General features: G+C 32.3%; 1 protein-coding gene across 2 annotated transcripts in view; it reads left to right on the top strand.

Moving 5' to 3' along the window:
* LOC124536107 (probable E3 ubiquitin-protein ligase RNF144A) overlaps nucleotides 1–24287 on the top strand; it is a 144442-nt gene that overhangs the window by 54132 nt on the left and 66023 nt on the right. For both annotated transcript variants that reach the window (XM_047112553.1, XM_047112554.1), the window contains 2 exons: nucleotides 191–335; nucleotides 11099–11228. In XM_047112553.1, the coding sequence (XP_046968509.1) occupies nucleotides 191–335; nucleotides 11099–11228 (275 nt within the window). The remainder of the gene's footprint in view (nucleotides 1–190; nucleotides 336–11098; nucleotides 11229–24287) is intronic.

Here is a 24287-nt window from a genome sequence, read left to right as displayed (position 1 = left end):
AAAAAGTTCATTAATTTCCTATGTTGTCTTGGATCTGGGTGTTTGTAGTACCGTCGTTACTTCTGATTTTCCATAACACATATGCTTTAGCAATTTACATTGGAACCTATATTATGAACCTAATACTTATTGTATAATTATGTCAATACAATTTGCGCAGGTTAATATAAGTTTTGTCTTTGTCCTCCAGGTCTCAGGAAATGCTCGACAGTGCTCGCCCTGACGGACAGGGAGAAAGTTGCAGAACCGATCAGGGCTCACAACCGACTGCGCGCACCTTCAGTCTGCTCTCGATGCTCTTCGTTACTGTCACTCGCAGGCGCTGGCGGGTCCAGGTTAGTTTCATTATTATATTTCATAGTAGGCTTTTACAAGCATTTTTGAATCTTCTTTTTAAAAATCTATACTTAGTAAAGTTATCACCGATTCGGAATGTAGATGCGAGAAGAAAAAACTCAAAAAGAAATACGTCGCAACTGATAAAAAAACATCATTTAAAATTAGTTACGTTAGTTAGATACAGTTATGTATGTACATAATATATCCTGCCTAGAAGTTAACAAGAATAGTATATTTTTTATTAATGTATTTTTTTAACAAATGATTTGATTTTATAAATATGATATCATTGAATATTTGAGTGCAATGGTATTACCGAGTTACACTTAAAATCCGTACTATGCGAATTTACAGAAAAATCTAGTTATTCTTAATGAGTGATTTATGTTAATTTTAACCTTTTGACATTTAAAAATTTTATTAATAGATGAAGTTTGAAGCTCTTGCTGATACACATACTATAATTAGCCGTCTTTGGTCGTTAAACAATTATAAACCGGTTTCGAATTGATTTTGAAACGAAGTTTTTTAAATATTTGTTTATCGATATGTTCTGACTTGGCATTTTTTATGATGGAAAAACGATTCCTCCCAAATTGACGGACGGTACGCGATTCGGTCGCTAACACGTGAAAAGGCCAATGGCTCATGTACCAATAATGTGCTGCCATGAATAATTACCATTTGGGGATATAAATATTATTTTTATATAAAAATTGATGGTATTACGATTCACGATAATACTCCGATAATCTTTGACCAATAATCGTGACCAAAAACCATTTGCACACATGTCAATGTATTTTCGATTGGGGTTCTAGTCAATCCAATTCAACGATTACTCGTCTCGAGATTGTGTTACAGCACATCATTCTTTAAACCGTTGAACACCATGAGAATTTGTGGCTATAAGATCTTTCAGACCAGTACAGTCACTCGGGGTAACTTTAGCCCAGTCAGGACACTTTTTGTAGAAAATAATCGTTTTAATTTGTATACTGCTCTCCAAGTAATATAATATCAGTGGGATTGAACCATTGCTGTGTAAAATTTGCAACCGATTTTGATTTTAGTTAAATGCAGGCAAGGAAAATTTTGCGATTTTAGGCTGGGCCAAAGTTTTGCGGATACTTGGGTAACTTTGTACTATGTATGTCTGGATCTGGATTTCACTACGTATGTTTTAATTTCAGGATTATGGTTAACTTTAACCTCGTAATTTAGAGCTAGGAAGAAGCAAACTTACGCCATAGACAATAAAAACATAACAGAAAGGTTAGGGTTGCCATAAAATTAACTAAAAAATGTACATAAGTGTATTTTTTTACTGACCCTTGAGAAACAAGGTTTTTTAATAAAAAAAAAAATTGTGCTTAAATCAACCTAAATCTAAAATTAGAAATACAATATCTTAGTAACAGGAGAAAACAAATACCTTAATCAACAGGAAATAACATAAGAAAGTAGTTGTGAAAGATGCTGAAACTTATAGGTTAATTTCCCCATTCCATGTATCATGTATTTCGTAGTATCCCCTTTTCACAACTATTTGCTCATGATCTAAATACTTCACAACATCTTTTTTGTTACAATTCAGAAAATCAGGTTTAGATTGCCATTTCCACCCATCTGAAGCTTTTTGCATTACGGAAATCTTTAGGTTCTGTCCCAGGCTCTTGAAGACCTTACCAGGAAACAGACACTCTTCGTAACTCACAATACAAAAAGATTCATTGCCCTGTTGACCTGTTTGATTGGTTGTATCTTTGTGTGGGCCAATGTTTTACTGAAGGCCAAAGTTACCCAGACTGACATTAAACATAAGTGGGAAAATAGACCTAGAGTATGTCCAATGTGCTCTGTCCATTAACATAGGTATACTCTTATCCATCATTCTCATGTGATGGGACGGCAATCTGTCAAGACTGGAAAGTGTTCAGGCTCAATGCAAAGGCATGACAGCTTTAAAACTAACTACCTAGATCCTAGCTAGCATTTTTTGGCCCGAGCTTGGTTCGACCTTGAGATCTCTTTTCTCTCTCACTCTTAACCATATGAGCTAGCCACTAAACCAAGGAGACAGTTGTACACATTACTTTTGTTCTTTAATTTCTATTATTATACTCGTCCAAAAAAAAATGTAGTAACAGATGTCGGGTTTCGCTGCTTTAGTACTACTACTACTAGTAGTAGTGTAAAGTTTAGTGTTTTATTAAATTATATAGTGAGGTAATCGTATCTGTAAACTTTGGTGTCGAATGATTTTATCCTAACGACGAAGCTGAGTGGCTTCTTATGACATCCACACAACAGAATATTCTTAATGATACAAATGTCGTTTTCTTGTGCATGAAATGAATATTATTCGAGAATTGTTCCGAGAATCAACAGCGTATGTGTGTTTATCATTATTGTTCCAAGAAGGGTTTTCTTTTCTAATTAAATTTTTGTCATTATCTTGCTACTCGTATACTCCGATACCTTTACCTTACCTTGACTTAAAATAAGGTTCATTTTGATAAAAATGAAAAGTAAAATATATTTGCAGCCAGAAATCTTTGCAGATTTGTAATAAAACTCAGGAAAGTTTCATTATAATTGAAATAATGGTTTCGGAACGTATAAAAGACATTATTTTTTATTTATTATGAATCTTCTCTGTGTTTATTGGGTTTTCAAGACCTATTGTTATTGTTATCAATACGATGGATGCTATATCGGTAATTTGTGTTGAATCGTTTTGTATCTAACAATTATATTTTACTAGCTGTTACTTTTGTAAGATCGAAAAATAATGGCACGTACATCATATGCTGGCAAAGTTATTTATATCCGTCACGAAGGTTTTTGTAGAGAGCATAAAATTTTGTTAAAAATCGAAAATTTCAGTCCGACTATCAGTTTTTTTCTTGGAACTATTGGTGTATTCTTTCGTTTAAAATAAGTGATATAGTCGGTGAAGTTTTCTTTACATATGCATCTATAGAGAGTCGTCGTCGAGATGGACCAGTGGTTAGAATGCGTGCATCTTAACCGTTGATTGCGGGTTCATACCCATGCAAGCACCGTTGATCCATGTGCTTAATTTGTCTTTGTAATTCATCTCGTGCTCAGCGGTGAAGGAAAACAACATGAGGAAACCTACATGTGACAAATTTCATAGAAATTCTACCACATGTGTATTCCACCTACCCGCATTTGAACAGCGTGGTGGAATATGTTCCAAACCTTCTCCTCAAAGTGAGAGGTGGCCTTTAGCCCAGCAGAGGGAATTTACAGGCTGTTGTTGTCTATGATTATCTATTGTTGGCTCTGATTATCTATTGAAAAATAAATGGTGCTTATAAATGAATAATTGTAGTTGTTAGTTTTGTAATGTATTTGTATGTATCGTGTCTCACTTTTCTTATGTAATACATACGCGGCAGATTATATAATGTTTTGTTTGTTCATCTCTCCCCACCCCACTCCTCCCGGCTTACTGGGCTCGAGGAAGCTTCTGTTCTGGTTTCTTTGTTTGAACAATATTGTTTATATTACTAAAGTATCTTTACCACAATAATTAATGCGTACATCCTGTATATTCGTGGAAATGGGTTGAATATTTTGGATGAGATTTTTGATGTCTTTATTTAATTTCCTCTGACGTATTTTGAAAATGGAATCACGGAATATTGTCTATGATATAATTTTTAAGGCATAGAATCTTTTAGGGCAAAGATCTCACGTTGATGATTATTAAAAATATAATTAAATTTCAATATATCTTAATTAGATTTTAGAGAGATATTTATTAACCATCTAGCTTCAAAATTTAAGAATCAAGACTTATATATACATATAATAAAATTAGAGTGTCTGTTTGTAATATTAAAATAGCCCTTTTTAACTCAATGCATATGCATGTATACACTGTACATAGACCAAAATAAAATTTTATAACAATTTTTGTCCGTCTGTGTGTTTGTGCCGGCTAATCTTTGGAACGGCTCGACCGACTTTGACGGGACTTTCACTGGCAGATGACTGATATAATAAGGAGTAACTTAGGCTACAATAATATTATTAATTTGTTTAATTCAAACGCGTACAAGGTCGCGGGCACAGCTAGTTAAACATAATGTGTATTATGACGGTCATGTCCCACAGATAGAAAAATGCCTCTTCTCTTAATAAGAAATGTAATACCTAAGTTTTGTTTGGTATATGTATGTATGTATGTAGTATACGTATGGCAGAATGTGTGTTGCGCGATGTTTTCCTTCGCGGTGCATGAGAAAAATTAAAAACAAAAACCAAGCACATAAAAAAATTAACTTCAAATGTCAACCTGTTAATAATCGGAATAATAAATTCTAGACGTAATACTTTTTATGTTTCCGCACCTTAAACTAAACTTAAATGAAAACGTTTATGAATAATGACATATTTCATAATATTAATAAATTTTGTGTCATATATATTTTTAATAGAACCTTGCAAAAAGTGCTTGCATTAGTATAGTAGTAGGTAGTAATATTTAGTACTTTGTTTTTTGTTTAGCTTCATATATAATAGTCATATTTACTCTTACTTTAATTTATTTTTAAAGTTTTATAAATGTTTTATATTTTATGAAATTAATAAAAAAAATGTATAATATAATTAGTGTAAAATGATAACTACTGGGTTACTTGTCGGATGCTCTCGGTAGAATTAACATTCCGAATCGCTTCGGTACCTACTTCGAATTTAAATAATGTAAAATAAATAATCTTTTGATTGTGTACCTTATTATCATCCTTATATATAATTAAAAGCGTACGTGACCTCGATGATAAAATTTATATTATTTAAAATTTAGATACTAAAACGATATTTTGACATTGTCGTTTCACGGAACGAGTATAAAAGCAATAAGATCACGCATAACCGTTCCTGGCACAAGCGAGTCTCTATCGACTTACCGGAAGTACGTCGTTACTTTAGATTTATGTTATATATCTTTTATTTACACATACGATCCGTCACTAGATACATATTATATGAAGTCATTAAATCATTATGTATTTTTTTGTAGATAACGTGTACTAAATTGTTTTATAGATATATTAAATTGTAATGGCATTATTAATATGTATTATTTATGATTGGTTTTTCATGGTATTCTTGGTTGAATTATTTTACAACACACACACACACACACAAAAGGCTATAGTTTGTATTTTTGAGATCCGAAATGAAGGATAATTGAATTATTGTAATTGTTGGCCAATTTAAGGAATGGTTAGACGGTGCCAATGAATGAAATTTGGTAGTGCATTTGTCATCTGGTGGCCCATTTACCTTTAGCTTGTGTACAAAATAAAAAAGATGTATATCTGTGTCCCGATTTAAAGCGCAATTATAGGATCAATAAATCGCTGGAGGCACATAATCCTAAGTGCATGGATTACAACTAGGTTGCTCATTACATAAAATCTTTTTCGTGTAAAAAGAAGATAAAATTAATTAACACAAAATTACTTATTTCATTTTTGTATTTTTATACACAAAATTGAATACATGGTTGCCATTATCAATTACCACGTTCTTTATTCAAACTTGAATCGTCACGGGTTAACAAAAACAGCAATAATTCTTAATAACCTGTGAATTTTTAATATTTTATACTTGTGTTTGGTCAGTGGGACAGGAAAACAAAAGAATAACGCAACTCGGGACGGAAAATGTAATTACGACGAGATTGTGACCCCTTTCTCGCATACCCTTGTTAATAAGACTCCCTCGCTCTTTTAAAGAATATTTTCATCTAAGCGAGACGTCTATATATAAAAAAATTCGTACAAGCGAGATAAACAGTGAGGTATATGCTATTTATATAATATGTAGTTCATCTTGCATTTATAAAAGTTTAGTTTATTGAGAAATAAACCACAAGTAATAGCTTTTAAGGTTGCAATTCTATTGTATATAATTTCCGACGTAATTTGGCGGAATTAAAATAATTGACATTCCTTTTACAATAACAACAACTACAGCCTGTAATTTCCCACTGCTTCTCCTCCTAAGGCCTCCTCGGAAATTTTGGAACATATTCCACCACGCTGTTCCAATGCGGGTTGGTGGAATACACGGGTGATAGAATTTCTTTGAAATTAGACAGATGCAGGTTCTTCACGATGTTTTCTTCATCACCGAGCACGAGATATATTATAAACACATGAATATTCAGTGGTGCTTGCCTGGATTTGAACCCGCAATCATCGGTTAAGTTGTACTTGTTCTAACCATTGGGCCATCTGGTCTCTTAATAGACCAAAGAAATGTATTTAATTTATGAGGTCGAAAACTAGTATTGGATATCTTTGCTTGCATTTGATGGACAGTCGAGACGAAGGTAATACGAATGTTTTTCTATTGAGTGGTTTATCAACTGAAATCTTATCAGATCTCAAGCGCACATTAATTTAAATAAATGTGACATAATCAGTTAAACTCGATATCTGGAGACTAATTTATGTAAGCCACATTTGTACGTTGCAATAATTTATTAAGATAATGAAATCTATCTATCTTGCATTTAGATTTACCTGACAAATATAAAAGCAGTTTGGTTTATTAATTAGCCTGACCTTTATGCCCTTTGTTCTATTATCATATATTACTAAAAAAATCGTGTTTCTCAGAAAAGATATTCGAAAAATTAAAAAGATAAAAATATCGTTTTCCATTGTGTCATCAATACAAATATGTATGTAATCATACATTTTGTTAGGATAGTGACACTCGAACAGACAGTCTATATTTTGTGCTTGGTCACATAAATTACTATGTAGCTCTATACGTCTTTCTTTACAAGAAAACTGGACTAGATGCGTGATGGTCTGGATCATCTTACCCTCAAACAAGTTTAAAAGATCCCTGGCACCCGGATAGTTGACAGACAGCAGTTACTTTCACATTTATAATTAACTATCGACTTGCATCGGATTCGCTCGTCTAAAACTGACAGTGTTTCTCAACTATATTGTACATGTATTATATACAAAAACCTTCCTCTCAAATCATTCTATCTATTTAAAAAAACCGCATTAAAATCCGTTGTGTAATTTGAAAAATCTAAGCATACATAGGGACAGAGCTGTTGTGTGCAGACTTTATTTTATACTACATATATAATGATATTAATAGTATACGCTATTGTCAAATGATAAATTTATAACCATATACATATGATTATTATATTCGCTTGTTTGACCCAAAAAGTTTATAATTTACATACATATATCTTATATTTAAGTTATGCTCATTAAGTTATTTTAAATTAAGTAAAGTAATTATGAAGCGTACATTTATAACGATTAATTTACAAGTGTCAACGTTCGCTTTAACAGGAACTTAGACAAATTGCAATTAGAGTTAAAAGGGCGTTTTTAGCATATCTATATATTTAAGCTACCTATATACCATTGACTGACTAGTCGTGACATTTTCGAAACTATTAGTCCGATTTGGTTGATATTTAGCATCGTTATTCCTTCGTGACGCAGACGCTCACTCGGAAAGGATTTTTTGATAATTTCATACTTCAGATTTAACATACAATATCTTGGATCCCGTGATGTAAGGAATGGTTATTATTCGTCACTGCGTCAAAGTGTATGGGCGGTGATGATCATTTGCCATCAGGTGACCTATTTGCCTTTACTATTACTTACTGTTACATTAAAAAACCATTGCAATTATTAAACGTATCAGATTATTTTGAACCATCTACTTAAAAATATTAAAGATCTTGTAGAAGTATCAAATTGTACATCGAAATTGTCCACTCATAGACGAACGTGATCACTGTAGGTTAAGATGACAAAAAAAAAGTCTTCGAAAGTATTATTGGTGAATAGAAATCGCGTCACGTAATTAGGAATTGTAATTTTTCGCAAGTCAACATAATGTAACCTACAGCGCTAAATGTGTTAAAATATTGACCCCGTTATTTTTACTTTTTATCAACACTAATCTATTGTTATAGTTCGTTGACTTGTGCTAATTACCTCTTGAACCCTGTAACCTTATATGTAAATAGATTAGGTAAAGAAATATACTTTTGAAAATATCTAATCATAAATATTTATATGGAATACGTTAGCTATGGCTAGTGACATTGTGAAGGTCACAGCCGTCGTTTGGTTAGTGGTTGATACATGTGAACACAGGCCCTTGGTTCAAACCTCGGTTGGGGTCAGTTAGAAGTTATTTGAGTTTTTGCCGTAAGCTGCCTAGATTCCGTAAGTTAGTAATTTTTATCCACACGTGCCCAAACAAGGACAGCCGTTGTTCCTGTGTGTGTCTGGTCGTATCTAATTTGCCTTCCTAACTAGTTATACAGGTATAGAGAGTGCACTTTCTTATACCTGGCTATACTTGGTAGTAGGAATTTGCGTAAGCTTGTCTATGTACACTCATCTTCTGCTCCCAAACCCCACACATGTGGTAGGCACAAAGGACATAACATCTTACCTCCTAAGTGGCCCATTGGCGATGTAAGTAATGATCAATTTTGCTTAAAGTTCCATTGTCTATGGACGGTGGTGTTACTATTTACCATAAGATAGAATTTGTACATTGCTCATATTTTTATTTAAAAAAAAAAAAACGTTTACTATATATACCCAATTCCCGCGCAATTGGAAAGTCTTTATCATTAAACATCAATGAAAATAGTAAAAGTGATATTGCTTGGAGAAGCCCTATAAATAGAAAATAATATTGCCTTTATTATTCTTTCCGAGCCGCTGGTTTATATTTGACAACCATTAAGAAAATGTAAGGCTTCTGCGTTAAATAAAGATTTGGTATTCGAATAACGGAACTCCTTGCTTGCGTATGTAATACAGGGAACAAACATAAACTTAACACATATGTATGTTATTCGACGGCAGAGTCGTTAACACTAGTGGTGTAATATTACGGTTTCTTAACTCGATCCCGGAAAAGACCGAAATGACTCTCGGTCAATTAAAATAATATTTAAAAGAACTTTTGCGTGCAAAAGGTCATTATACAAATCAGTGAGTTCGTAGAAGGTAATCACACGTTTGTAACGAAACCGTCGACTGACTATTTTCTTTCTCGTATTGCAAATGTTACCAATTATATTTGACTAAATTAAGATCAGGTTTCTTTCAGAATTGGTGGTGGTTACTTTGACTATTAATAAGTAGTGTAATGCTTAATATATTTGTTCATCACAATTTCGAAACAGATTTGAAGATGGTTTTAGACGACATGACTAATTTCTCCAACTGTCATACATACATACGTTATATTTATTTAACAGTTCTGCTATTATCCGGTAAAATCTTGTATGAATATATTTTAATAATGGATACAACATGAAATAAAACAAGCCTTGTAATACTTACTGTAATTCAACATTAGAAAATGGCGTGGCCTAATACGCTTTATATATGGTGAACGTATGGAACGTTAACCATATATAAAGCGTAATTACCATATCAGAAACAGCAACTCCATTTAATAAAAAGTTCCAAAATTAAGTCCAGTTTTGGTTTACACTTAGGTAACGATAAAGGTGGCACGTTCCAACGTACGATTTCTAAATAATTAAGATAAAATAATCATCAGTCAACGTCAACTATCTCTAGAATTTTCTTCAATACAATCCAGTTTTGTATAACTTGTATAATTGTATATTTGAAGTGTTTGCCTTACAATATATTTACTTTAAGGAAAAGTAAACGGTTTGAGGAAATACGTATATTAATAAAGCGGTAGGAGTTATGGTAGATGTATATAATGTAATCGCTCGCGTAATATTGTACTTTCCGATTAGGTAGTTATGTCTGATGCTATACGAGCAACCGTGTCTAATTATACTTCGGAGTTTCGGTAAAGAACATTCTATATTCTAAGATCGAGATACCTATGACGTCACTCTATACTAAAATAATCCGTGAACCAGTAAACAGTTGAATGAATGTGTGAATGAATCAGCGAATGAAGGAACGTATTCTTAATTAAGATTTAAACGGCTTTGTGCTCTTTCAAGTTGAGAATGGATGCCAGCTAATTGTACTTCGTAATCCAGGCAAGTTTGATAATAGTGAATAATGAGCTAAGTTAGCTTTAACGATTAGCTTGAAACCTAATGTAAATTATAGTTCTATTCTCACGCGATTGTTTTTGTTGACACATTAGCTGATTACTTCGGCCAACTTTAATTTTTATATACCTTCACATATTCGTTTAATGTAGGATTTAAATTGGAAATTATTTTTTCGCGAACCAACCGATTGAGCTGAATTTTTCCTATTGAACATTATTTGTTTAATGTTTATTAATAATAAAAATCAGCTAAAGAAGTTTATCTTTTAGTCTTTTATATAGATTTATTTAGATACGAGGCTTGAATCTTAAGCGATGATTCCGAGCTTGAATTAACAGTATGTGTTAATTTTTATTGATTAAAATCGTACTCGACTGTGAAGGAAAACATCCCTTACCGAACTGTGTTGGAGCAACATGGTGGAATAAGCACCAAACCTTCTACTCAAAAGACAGAGGTCTTTGCTCAGCTGTGGAACAATAACGCAGTGTTACTTATATGTCTGCAGGCTATAGCTAATTTTTATAGTCTGAAAAAGTGTTGTTATCTATAATCTTAAATAGTAATGACTTGTATTTTAGAAAACTAATTAAACAATAAGGTATCATAATGCTTCATATAATGACCGAAAATTTTCCTTATTGGCAGGTATTCCCTGGACGGCGCCGGAGGAGGCTTTGTACCAGCCGCTCCTATTAATTGCAAGCTGTGCTTGGAGGACGCGACCCCGGACAAGATCACAGTAATATCTGGATGTGGCTGTACGTTCTGCACCAGGGTAAGTGTGTAGCTTTTAAATGTTTGTTTACAAGATTTATACAAAATTTGTTGATGGAAGAGAAAATATTACCTATCAGTACCGCTGATAGATATTGGTTCCAATTAATTATTCCTTATAAAACCAACACTAAACTTGGAACCTAATATGGTATGTAACTCCTGCTTGTTATTCCGGCGCACTCTCCCTTTAAACCAGAACCCATCGACACTGAATATGCCTGTTTGGCGGTATCACAAATCCCAGCCGTGAAGCACTAGAAATATCTGATTATAACTTACTAGTTAATCTGACACGCATACAAAATAAATATATTGCCTTGTTTATAAAGGTTGGTTGACATTTGGTATACGAGATTAAAAATGCCAATTGCCAATGGCCGAGTGCAGACTTCCTACCCGACAGTTCATTTGACTGCCTATCTCATATGAACAGTGACTCAAACGGAATATACGTTTTATTGATATACATATATTGTTTACATTATGTTTTGTTACGATCAGATAGGATTGAAATAACTTTTTAATGTTTACTTTAAAGAGAGTGGTTTTACCGAAACGATATCGTTTTATTAAAATTATTTTTGGATTAATACAATTCATTTTTTATTTGTAAAGTATGAACAATAAAAATTGTCTGATTTAAATCGTTCGTGTTGTAGGTACAAAGTAACGATTTAGCTAATGAGTTTTTGCATACGTATGAGAAAAAGATTATCATCGTTTGTAATTCATTATTAAGTGGGGGATTTACACATCGCTCAGAACATCATGTTTAACTCATATCGGTGTTGCAAAAAGTATTTTTTTTTTTTTATATTGTTAAAAACCTAATAGGTGTCAGTTGAGATAATAGTTGAAACACTTGAATCCGGCCAGTACTAATGATTTTTCATGTGCTCAACTAGAGTTTGGCATTGTGAGATTTTTGTGAACATGTGTCGGATATGCACCTGCCTCATGTATGTATAGTGTATATCCACCAACATGCGCATCTAGCAGTGTGGTGGGATACATCAAAATCTTCTCCTCGAATGGAGATGATGCTGACAGTCTATTACAAATACGTATCATAGACCTACTTTCTCTCCTAAACTTGGTTACCAATACACTTTATTTAAAGGGTTTTGATAAAGAAAGAACGATATAATTTGTTTTGAAAGAACATATCAAATTCGTGATACTTTTAAACTTAATCGCGTTTCTGACTATGAAATTAAAAGCGAGGTACCTATGTTATATTGATTTTATATGTAAGTCTCAAAATAGATCAATATTCGATATGTTAAAAATATAGAAAAAAGGTGTCTTATATTACAATTGAAAAGGATGATTTTTACTTTTTTTTTTACTATTTTTTACTTAGTTACAATTAACTTCTGGAACGTGTGCTATACCTAATTATAAACCCATGACATCAAGTAGGATGTAATTTTTTTTTTGAGTATTTCTACGTAATTAAACCACATTATATATTATTCAAACAATTTAAACAAATTTAATTACGCATGCCTTTATTATTTTAATTGCTGCTCGAGGATATATTGTTTTAATTTAAGAGTAACATATTAATTATATTGTTTTATTCTATATTAATTGAATACTCGCAGATTATAATTTAATCGCAAATTTCTTGTGAAATATGTACAAAACCGTCTTGTTCATATTTCACGTTTATAAAACATAGGTTTATTAATATAAGAATTATAACATTAAGTGTTGAAATATATACAAATATGGATTAAGAATAGTTACTATATAAATTTTGACCGTGTGGAATGGTGGCAAGAATGCTGGCAGCATTTCACCGCCGAATTCCGATCCTTTGGGGTAAAAACGAACCAGCCCTCGTCCTACCAGTGGAGGCAATAAGGCGAGGTGTTATACTTTTAATGAAGCTTTTTGCCCTACTACTCCAGCGGCCAAGTGTTTCGACAGCTAATGGGACAAAAAAGTAATTTGACAAATACATATATTATATTAATTTGTATAATTAATTAATTTAACGTGATCGTTTTGTTTTCTTTGATTTGATCTTGATTTACAAACGCTCTATAGACATGATATTAGCTTTTTTCGAATGTTTTACATGTGCCCAATGTAACATAGTAATATTATTCTAGAATAAATTCATTGAAAAATAAAATAATAGTACATTTATTTACATATATTAATATGACTCGTTCTGTCTCAGAAAGACCGGCTTTAGGTCGACGACCCGACGGGAATAAATATAGAATATTAACCTAGAACTTGAGACCGCGGCCGCTGTGAGGCTGGTCTAGATTATGTTGAGTTGACTAAGTTTATATACGCCTTGAAGGATATCGGTACTATTTCATTTGTAAACATTTTTCGTTATTTAAATTTGGAACGCAATCAAACCACTGCGCCTTTGAGGGCCGCAAACTTTGTTATCTGCGCCCATACAAACACAGGGAGTAGAAACCGCTCCTTACATGACCTATCCGTCAAGACTATGAGATCGATTCTTCATTTTATCTGTAATTACACCGCATTACTCACTTTTTTAACTTAGTTGCAAAGTAGTAATCTCTACTATCGTCCTAACTATCTCTCAAGTGTTCTCCAATCCAATCCATCAATCAGGTTTTTGATACATCGTTGTCAGTATAAACAAAGTATCTATAATGATATTCAATAAATAAATAAATAAATAAATACTACCGACCGTCAATGGATATACACTAATCTTTACCAACTCTCAAATTTTACACGATTCTTATTAAATATTACTTTTTATATACCACTATTATCTTAATATAATTTGGTGTTAATGAGATAATAATGTATTATAATATTATAAAGATTAATAAATAAATTTTATTATTATTATTTTTTTTTGTATGTATACATATGACTGAGTTGTCGGATTTTATGTTCCGAAGACGGTTTTTATGATCTAGGAATACAAATACAGGATATACAAAAACTCGTGAGAAAAGATAGTACTTCTACAGACATATACGTTGATAGAAGTTCAGAGAAGGTGAAGTATTTTAGTAATTTTAGCACTCGATGCTTCAGTTGTGCTTTTAATATTTACTATCTAAATATTTTAACAAATGGTTTACCAGGATTCCATAATGAACTAGGAGCTCGTTAAAATTAATTAATCATTCCGAATACAGTCAGAAATAGTAGAAAAACGAGATGATCTACGATACTCTAGATAAACAGGAGAGCTATATTTGAAACAGGAACAGATACAGTAATTTAGGTTTTAATAAAATTTTATTATCTGTGGGCGTTATGGATTTCACGTTTAGTTCGTCATACTTGAACTATATATGCTTAGATTTTATTACTTGTGTAACCCATTGGCCTCGTCTAAAAATACGCTTTTAATATGATTGAATTTACATTTATCCAGTCTCGAAAGCGATTCAGTTTGTATGCGCTGAATGCGGATGACTACAAGATTATCACAGAATGTTTTAAAAGGAGCAACTTTGTAAGAATCGTCAGCAATCGTCATGAACTCAAGAATTGATCTTAATTAAATTCTGTCACATATGTACTCTTTAATACTCATGATGGCCCAGTGGTTAGGACGCGTGCATCGTAACCGATGATTGCGGGTTCAAATCCAGGCAAGCACCACTGACTGTTCATGTGCTTAATTTGTGTTTATAATTCATCTCGTGCTCGGAAGGAAAACATCCTGAGGAAACCTGCACGTGTCTAATTTCATAGAAATTCTGCTACATGTCTTTCCACCAACCCGCATTGGAACAGCGTTGTGGAATATGTTCTAAACCTTTTCCTCTAAGGGAGAGGAGGCCTTAGGCCAGCAGTGGGAAATTTACAGGCTGATATTATTGTTTGTGTAGAGCTCGGCATTATTTGCTCCAAATCTTCTTCTTTTCAAGGGGGAACTAACCCTAACTAATTTGCCCAGCGGTATGACATATTTTAATTTTTGAAAAGAATATTTGAACATATTTGAAGAATTGGTGTAGATATTGTCCTTCGCTGTACATAATGGGATTATTTATAAATACAAATTCAATGACGCTTGCCCGGGATCAAGATTCACAAGTTCTGATGACTATAAAATATCGTTTCGTTTAATTATTATGATGCGTAAATAGTAAATTTCTCTAAATGACTTATAGTAATACATCTTGTGTACATATTTACGTAGGTACATTCCGTACGTCATTTTTATGAGCCACGTTTATTATCTAAACGAGCCTGCTTGGCGACGTGTTCTCGAGTTGTTTACTGTTAGATTATTCCAGAAATATCTTTCAAGTGCAGTAATGATAAGAGTGGTCTTGTGTGTGTCTTTGTGTTTATAAGAAATTTTCACACATAGACAAATCGATATAAACACTTCTGTTAACAATGAGTAAACAGAAGCTAAAATGTTTATATTGGATAGTTCAGTTTTAAAATGTTATGTTGACATGAACATGCTATGATAGCTAGTATGTATAATTGATAGCGCGCTCTGGGGGAGGTTTATATTCAGCAGTGGACAGCAGTGGGCTGATGATTATAATGATGATGTATAATTGATGGATACTTGGTGGTAGGGCTTTGTGCAAGTCCGTCTGGGTAGGTACCACCCACACATCAGTTATTCTACCGCCAAATAACAGTACTCAGTATTGTTGTGTTCCGGTTTGAAGGGTGAGTGAGCCACTGTAACTACAGGCACAAGGGACGTAACATCTAAATTCCCAAGGTTGGTGGCACATTGACGATGTAAAGAATAGTTAATATTTCTTACAGCCTCATTGTCTATGGGTGATGGTGACCACTTACCATCAGGTGGCCCATATGCTCGTCCGCCAACATATAACATAAAAAAAATGGTAGATTTTTGTAAAATCCCGTGGTAGTTACAGCATACTCATCACCTGTTCTATCAAACAGCTATACTTGGTAGTGCTGTGTTCTGTTGATGAGTGAGCCAAAGTAACTACTAGTATAGGAGACATAACATTTTCGTTTCGAAGTTATGTGGTGCATAGACTAAGTAATATATTACATACATTGGTAATGTATATGTCAATTACGAAGATGAATGATAAAATACCATGAAATATATAATAAAATTGGTGAATGTTGATTTCGTAAGGAGGTTGACTGATCAACAAAGTCTTAGAAAAATTGCAGTAATTACTGCTAAAATGGAAATAATTAACAGCAATGAGAATTGTGGCGAAATGTCACCTTCCACTACGAGCGATACATTATATAACAAGGAAATTATTACTGCTATGCTAGTCTTCAAAATTTAATTGAGTTTTTTTCCTCAACCAATCAATCTCTTTCGTGTCTTCTCTATCCTATGTGACATTGGTGAAATAGTCTGTGCCCTGTCACAACTAAAAGCCATTAGACCAAGAATTGAATTGAATTGAAATTGTACATATAGTTTGAAATTGTATAGTTAAAACAAAACAATTTTAGACTTTGAAATGCCTGTATTATTTATGACTTGAAAATTCATACTCATAACAAATATACTGTTTTAATTATACTTTACAATAAATGATCAAGATACTCGTAATTAAAAATTCAAATTACAACACAATAATAATGCATATAAGCAGTAAATTACTGTGATTAAATATATATCTGATTTAAGCACTATAATAAGTTTGTATATAAAGGTCCTAATGGTAATGGCTATTAATATCTCGTATATACATACATATTTTATTGTATTTTAGATATTTCTTTAAAATAATATTTTTTTAAAATTGGATCATAGAATTCATTTAAATCATATTCTTAAATGCGCTCAAGATTGATGTTCAAGAGCTATTTAAATTTTAAAATCATATTAGAAATTTCGGTCCGTTCTACGGACACGGATCTGACTAGCAGCAAAGGTGCACGCTTGGTCGAAATTTTGTTTCGTTTTTGCCATGTGCACACTGATTGGTCGAAAATTTGTTTCCTTTTTTGGAATGTTTATTTAATTTATTATGCGTAATTATTTTAATCACAGTCCGTATATCCATTGTAGACGAAAATACTCTCCTCATTGCGAAAAAAGAAGGTCGCGAATAAACAATTGCCAGAATTTTATCTGATTGGCTCAGGTTTCTTTATGATGTTTTCTTTGACCGCTGAAAACTAATTAAAATAGGACAAGGACTTTTTTTAATGTTGTTGGTAGGTTATAATTAGGTCAAAAGCATACACATTTTCCGTGTGTTTGTTGTTATTGTGTCTATAGTTACACTGGCTCACTCATTCTTCAAAGTGGAATACAACAATGCTAAGTATTGTTGCTTGGCGGTAGAATATCTGATGAGTGTAGGTAACTAACCAGAAGGGCTTGAATAAAGCCTTACCAACGAGTAAATTTGTTATAATCCCATCGATGTTGATCGTGGTTTTCTTTAAAACCGGTTGCTACCAGCTTTGTTCTAGCCGCTGGGCTGTCTCGATGAAACTATGCGTTCCAATTAGCGCACATGTGATTTTTTCCCGAATTAATTCACTCAAGTATTCGTTAAATTCGTGATCGGACTCTCCTTGGATTTGGCCGTAACTTGTATATAGCGTGTTCAATAAAAGTTTTTCACAATTACGATATTGTGTCATTCGAGACGTGGACAAATTTAAAGTTGCGTTTTTGCACAGAGAAGTTTTGAAAAGTTCACCCCAGAAGATTAATTTGTAAATTATTTAGAATATTGACATGACAAGCGTATTTATTTTTAAATCTATGGATATGATCAAATTGGAGAGTATGTTTGTAATGTTAAAATAACCGTTTTCACTCAATGCATTTGTATGTATACGCGGTACATATATAACATTTTTTTATTCTGTCTATCGTCCTCTGTCGTCTGTCTATTTGTTCCGGCTAATCTCTGGAACGGCTGGACCGATTTTGACGCGACTTTCACTTACATATAGTTCGTGTAATAAGGAGTAACTTACGCTACATTTTATAATTAATAAGTTATATTCAGTTTTGCGAACTGAACAATAATCTCTTTGTTAAATTCAAACGCGAATGAACTCACGGACACAGCTAGTTCTTACTAAAAACAGACGAAAAGCTCCTGTTTCTTTATATTCTTTATACTATTTAACCCTTGGCATTTCTATATTAAATGTTGCTCGATGTACCAATGTTTAATTCTATCTATGACCTTCAATTTTAATAATCCGTATACTTATTTTAGTTTTACGATCTTAAATTATATGTGAGATTATTATTAAATTCTATTTATGATAATCGCGAGAACTTCATTATAAAATACATATATATGTTAATTGCATAGTACGATACGATAAATTAAACGATTTCTTAATAAAATACTTTTTGTTTTGTTATAATTAAAAAGTTTATGCAATATTACAAAATGTTGATTTAATCTGTGGTGCCGTTTATGTTTAGTCACACGGTCATCTGAAAGTGTCTATATAGTATAAGTATAAGTCTCTATAAATATGAAATATATAAGATATCGTGTTTGAGTTAAGTTTCCACTTAAAACCTCATAATTTTTTATAACAAACACTTAGGTGGAGGGACTTACCCTTTGTTTAGAATACAATAATATTACTGTTTGGTGGTAACACGTATGATAAGTGCATGATAACTAGTCAGACAGGCTTGTACAGAGCTCTACTACTAAGTAAATTTTACAAAAATATAATTTTAGTATTAGTTGGGTCCTCAGTAAGGTCTTACGTTTGGAAATCGAATAATATTATTTATAATATTAGTAGGATCATCTTTAATCATTTTATGAAACACTTAGGTTAGGAAGGTCATATAGTCACCGTGTCCCATGAACACTGATTCACTCACCTTTTTTAAAACGGAACACAACAATACTGAATACTACTGTTTGGTGTTCAAGATAGGCTTGTTTAAATCCTACTACCAAGTAAATTTTCTAAAAGTATAATTTTAGTTGCATAGTTTATCTGCGTTTTTATTAAACTTTTTTTGGAAAGTCTTGCATTTAAAAATGGAACATAGTTTTATTTAAATCATTCAAGACTTGTCGATGCTAATCAGTTAACAGACGTTAATTTATAATGTAAGTGCTCTATCTATCCCGTGATCAATTATTTGTGTTCCTATGAACGTGCTTCACGACGAAATAACCATATTTAGATATGATGTAGCGTTCGTGCTAGCGACTAACACGTTTAATGTTGAGCGAGAAAGTTACATTTTCGATAAATTGAAGGAGAATATTCCATGGTAATTTATGTTTCGAAATAGTTTTTTCTTTCTAAATATTCTTATATCTATATAAAAATCCATAATAGTTTAGAAGTCAGCATCATCATCCTCCTACCCTTATCCCAATTTTATTTGGGGTCTGCGCAGCGTGTCTTATCCTTCCATACTTCTTTGTCAGACGTCATCTCACAAGTAACATTCTTTCTAACCATATCGTCTTTCACACAATCCATCTATCGTTTCTTGGGTCGTCCTTTATCTCTATATGTCAGCACTGTGTTAGATGTATATTAATATATGTTATATAAGGTTCACAATAAAGATTTAATAATTATAATTTCCAAATTATTTTCATTGATGAAAGAGAATTGGTTGATTAAATGATTATTAATTATTTCTACGACCTATATGGCCTACCTTAATTTCAAGTTTTTAATTGTTATAATTTTTGAGGTTTCGTGATTAATAATTGAGTGGTATTAGGCTTTTATATATACAGAAGATTATTTAAATAAATATTAAAATCAATTCTGAGTTAGTGTGTTCTGCAACAGAAAACATGTTTCCATATTATTTATAATTTATTGATAAATATTATTTATGCAAAGATCATCATAATTTTTATTTATTCATTTAATATTTATGAAATATTTTTGTTGTTATTTCGTAGGATGACGTATTCTAAATCACTTTTTTATTGTTTGTATTTTGATTGCCATCAAAATCAATGTGGTGTAGGTCAAGTACCAGTTTAAAATGACTGTTGCTCTTACTAGCATGCTCTTAATCTACAGTGCAAAAGAAACCTACGAGCAAATGTGAAAAATAATCTATATCTTTATTATTAATATTATAAAAGTGAAAGTAACTCTGTATGTCTGTCGCTCTTTCACAACCAAACCGCTGAACTGAATTTGATGAAATTTGGTATGAAGCAAACTTGAACTCCAAGAAAGAACATACTTTTTTTTACCTAACACATGACAACCAACACCCATAAATGGAAGCAAAACCGCGGGCGACTACTAGTGTTTATATATGAATAAAATATATCCTACTTTGAATTAAGTTTATTGTTGCGTTGTTAGTTCTAGTATGACGATCTAAGGTAGAATGTAAATAATAAACAGTTTGCACTTTATACTAGTTCCGTTTAAGCGGACTGTTGATAAATGTCGTGGAATTGTAGTAGACTGCACTTGACCCGAGTCAGTCACCCTTGATATCGAGGGGTCAGATCGTTAGTATCCCAGAAACTAGATATATGTTGTGGACTAAACATTTGTAGACTAATTTAATATTTTATACTTATATTATACGTCAAAATAATTACAGATCATCGAAATCGGTACACCTGTGGTAGCTTTGTGCAATCCCGGCTGGATAGGTACCACTCACTGATCATATTATCACATTTAATATGACTACAGATATATGTAAAATAAATATAAATAAATTTCAGTTCGCGAGTGTGTTAGCGAAATTTTGTTGATATTATGTTAATATACTTTATTTTACATTATTACATTTTTTACATATTTCTGTCGGTCTTTCTGTCTGTTTGTTCCGGCTAATCTCTGGAACGGCTGGACCAATTTTGACGGGACTTTCACTGGCAGATAACTGTTATAATAGGAAGTAACTTAAGCTACAATAATATTTCTTTTTTGTTATATTCAAAGACGTACAAAGTCTAGTACAAATTGGTAATATTTTTCACACTAATTGAAAATATACAATAGATGTATAGAATATTTTAATGAAAACCCACGATGAAGTCGATTATTCGTATATTAAGGATAATTTTAATCATTCTGACATAATAAATAATAACCTTAACTCAGATTATTTGAGTGAATATCATATTTAATAACAATATTTCATATATTTTTAAATCGACAAATGTCAAGATTTCTAAATGTCAGCCGTAAATTGTATTTCCAAGACCCAAGAATTGCGGTTTGGCTCCGTATTAAAACATCGCACTCAAATATACCTATGTTAACTAGAATTCTGCCTAAAATTGAATTTATATTAAGAGTTGAAGCCTATTCGATTAAATACTTTTACTTGGCGGTAGGGCTTTGTGCAAGCCCGTCTGGGTAGGTACCACCCACTCATCAGTTTTTCTACCGCTAAAAAACAGTACTCAGTATTGTTGTGTTCCGGTCTGAAGAGTGAGTGAGGCAGTGTAACTACGGGCACAAGGGACATAACATCTTAGTTCCCAAGGTTGGTGGTAAGGAATAGTTAAGATTTCTTACAGCGTCATTGTCTATGGGTGATGGTGACCATTTTCCATCAGGTGGCCCATATGCTCGTCCGCCAACCTATACCATAAAAAAAATAAACCAGTTATATATAAAGCCTATGTATGTACTAGTACTGGGCTATGGACTCTACATCCTATTAGGAGTAGGTTTCTTCTCCATTGAGGGCTGAAGGATACATATGTGCCAGAATTTCATTGAAATTAAACATACAACAACAACGAATCGACTTCACGTTTGATAGCTTTATTTTTATTTATTGTATGTATAAAATGGTCATAGTAAATGTTGTATATATTTTTTAAAATTTTGATATACACAACATTTTTTTTCAACAAAATATACGAGTCTCTTATACAGATTCAAGTGAGTCTTGATTATACATGAAGCAACATCCGATTACAATGACAGCAAAATTAAAAATAAACAAATATCTTTGACCTTGAAATGGCATTACATCATTGGTCGAAATCTAAAATCGTCTGCTGTATTCAACGTGGATTCGTAGAAATTTTAATGTCGGTAATTTTAGCATGACAACATTGCTAGTAAAATTAAAGTATTAAATATATAAATTGAGTGGAAAAGTGACCTATGTAAATAAAGAAATATTCATTTAGAACTGTTTGGAGAGCATTTTAAAGGCGAGATTAGTAAATCACATGGATTTTATATTCCTTTTTGATTGTTATACCTATAGATTATATGTAGGGATTGTGTTTTTTCATTCCTTTCGAACAATAATAAACTTTAGTGAATGTGGATACAATCAAAGCTTGTAATAAAGTTAACAGTTATTTATACAAACAAGTTTTAGTTAAAGTTACACCATTGTAGAAATACAACAAATGAATTGGTTTAAAATTCAGGTACGAAGTTTGATTTATACAAACTAAACTGTGGAGTTATGGCATGTATATATAAAAGTTTGATGGAATATAGTATTGTAGATTAAAAGCGGGACAAGGCACAGGAGTATGGACACTTAAGACCTCTCTCTTTGCTGATGTCGTGGTCAGCGTCGTTATATGCTAGCCACCAGATGAGCTAGATACTGTCGAATGGTATATCTGACATGTGAACTAGATATTGAAACTAGCACTATCACCGGTCTAGAGGTCAAAGTGACCGTTTCGAGGTGCATCGCTCGAGAACTGGGTCGTGTGGTTCGTGCCGGTTTACATGTTTGTGTTTAATATTAATACATCAAGATATAAGGCCTCCTCTCTCACCTCTGATGTGAAAGTCAGTTTAAATTCAGTTTCCTGCAACATTGTGTACAATCTCCTAACACATTCATATATAAGCCAGATTAAAAGGATATTCACCATGTTTTTTATTTTGTCTCGTGAACAAGACATTCGTAGGTAATGTCGAAATTTCAAGCTCCACCGAATAAAAATAAAAAATGTGGTAAATATCCCGTAATTAGTAACTGTATTAATAAATATAACCATGTTAATTAGAAATCTTATAGAGATTAAAAGGGTTAATAATAATGATGTTCTTAAAACTATAAATTTTTAATACTTTATTTATCAAAAAACCTGTGTTCGTGTGATATATATGTAACTATTTAGAATGCAATTAGCTGTGTTCCCGATGAGATAATCGATGGGAAACTGTTATATATACTTGTAAACAAAAGCCTAAACACCGATAGTCATGATTTCACCTTGAAATGACAAACTGCCTTTGTTTTAAAGGTAATTCTATCCGGAAATCAAACCAAATCTTTAAATTATTTCTCTTTCTATTAAATACACATATAAGTATACGAAAAAATTCAAACTTGTATTGTGAAAATGTGTGAAAATAATATTGTTTTTTTTTTTTTCTATATAAAGGCAGTGCTATATTAAGTTTAAATAGTAAACAAGGGAAATCTTTAATGCTGCCGAAACCGCAAATACAATAAGTTTTATTATACAGTTTTGGAGAGATAATAATATTAAAGTAATTTTAAAAATAAACTCAGTACGAGTACAGAATGACATCATATTTATTAAAATACTTTTGTAATCATCACACGAATAAATATTGAGTAACATACGATAATATAATAGCGTGACATGCAATGTTTTGAAGACAATATGAAAATAAAAGTAAATAAAATACTGCTCTTTATGTATGTCCATACGCTGGACTCAAAACGAGAATGTATCAAATTATCGTACGATTTATGCAGATTATCTAAAAATAAAGTCCATGAAATTTCAATGTTGTTTGTCTTACTGGAATAATTACTGTAAATGAAAAAAGCCATATCCCTGATTTGGCGGATACGGAATCTTGGAATTTTGGAGCAGAGATAGCCCAGTCGCTAGAACGTGTGCATCTTAAGCAAGCACATGTTCATGTGCTTAATTTATGTTTATAATTCATCTCATGCTTGGCGGTGAAGGAAACCGTCTAATTTCATAGGAATTCTGTCAGTAACCCGCATTGGAACAGCGTGTTGGAATATGTTCCACACCTCCTCAAAGAAAGAGGAGGTTTAGCAGTGAGAAATTTACAGGCTTTTGTTGTGTAGTTGTTGATACCGAATCCTTTAATATTATTAATATAATCTGTGTAAGAAAATTCACGAATA

This window comes from Vanessa cardui, chromosome 16 (assembly GCF_905220365.1).
Source record: "Vanessa cardui chromosome 16, ilVanCard2.1, whole genome shotgun sequence".
NCBI lineage: Eukaryota > Metazoa > Arthropoda > Insecta > Lepidoptera > Nymphalidae > Vanessa > Vanessa cardui.
Note: the sequence above shows the minus strand (reverse complement) of the source record. Positions and strands in the feature narration are given on the sequence as shown.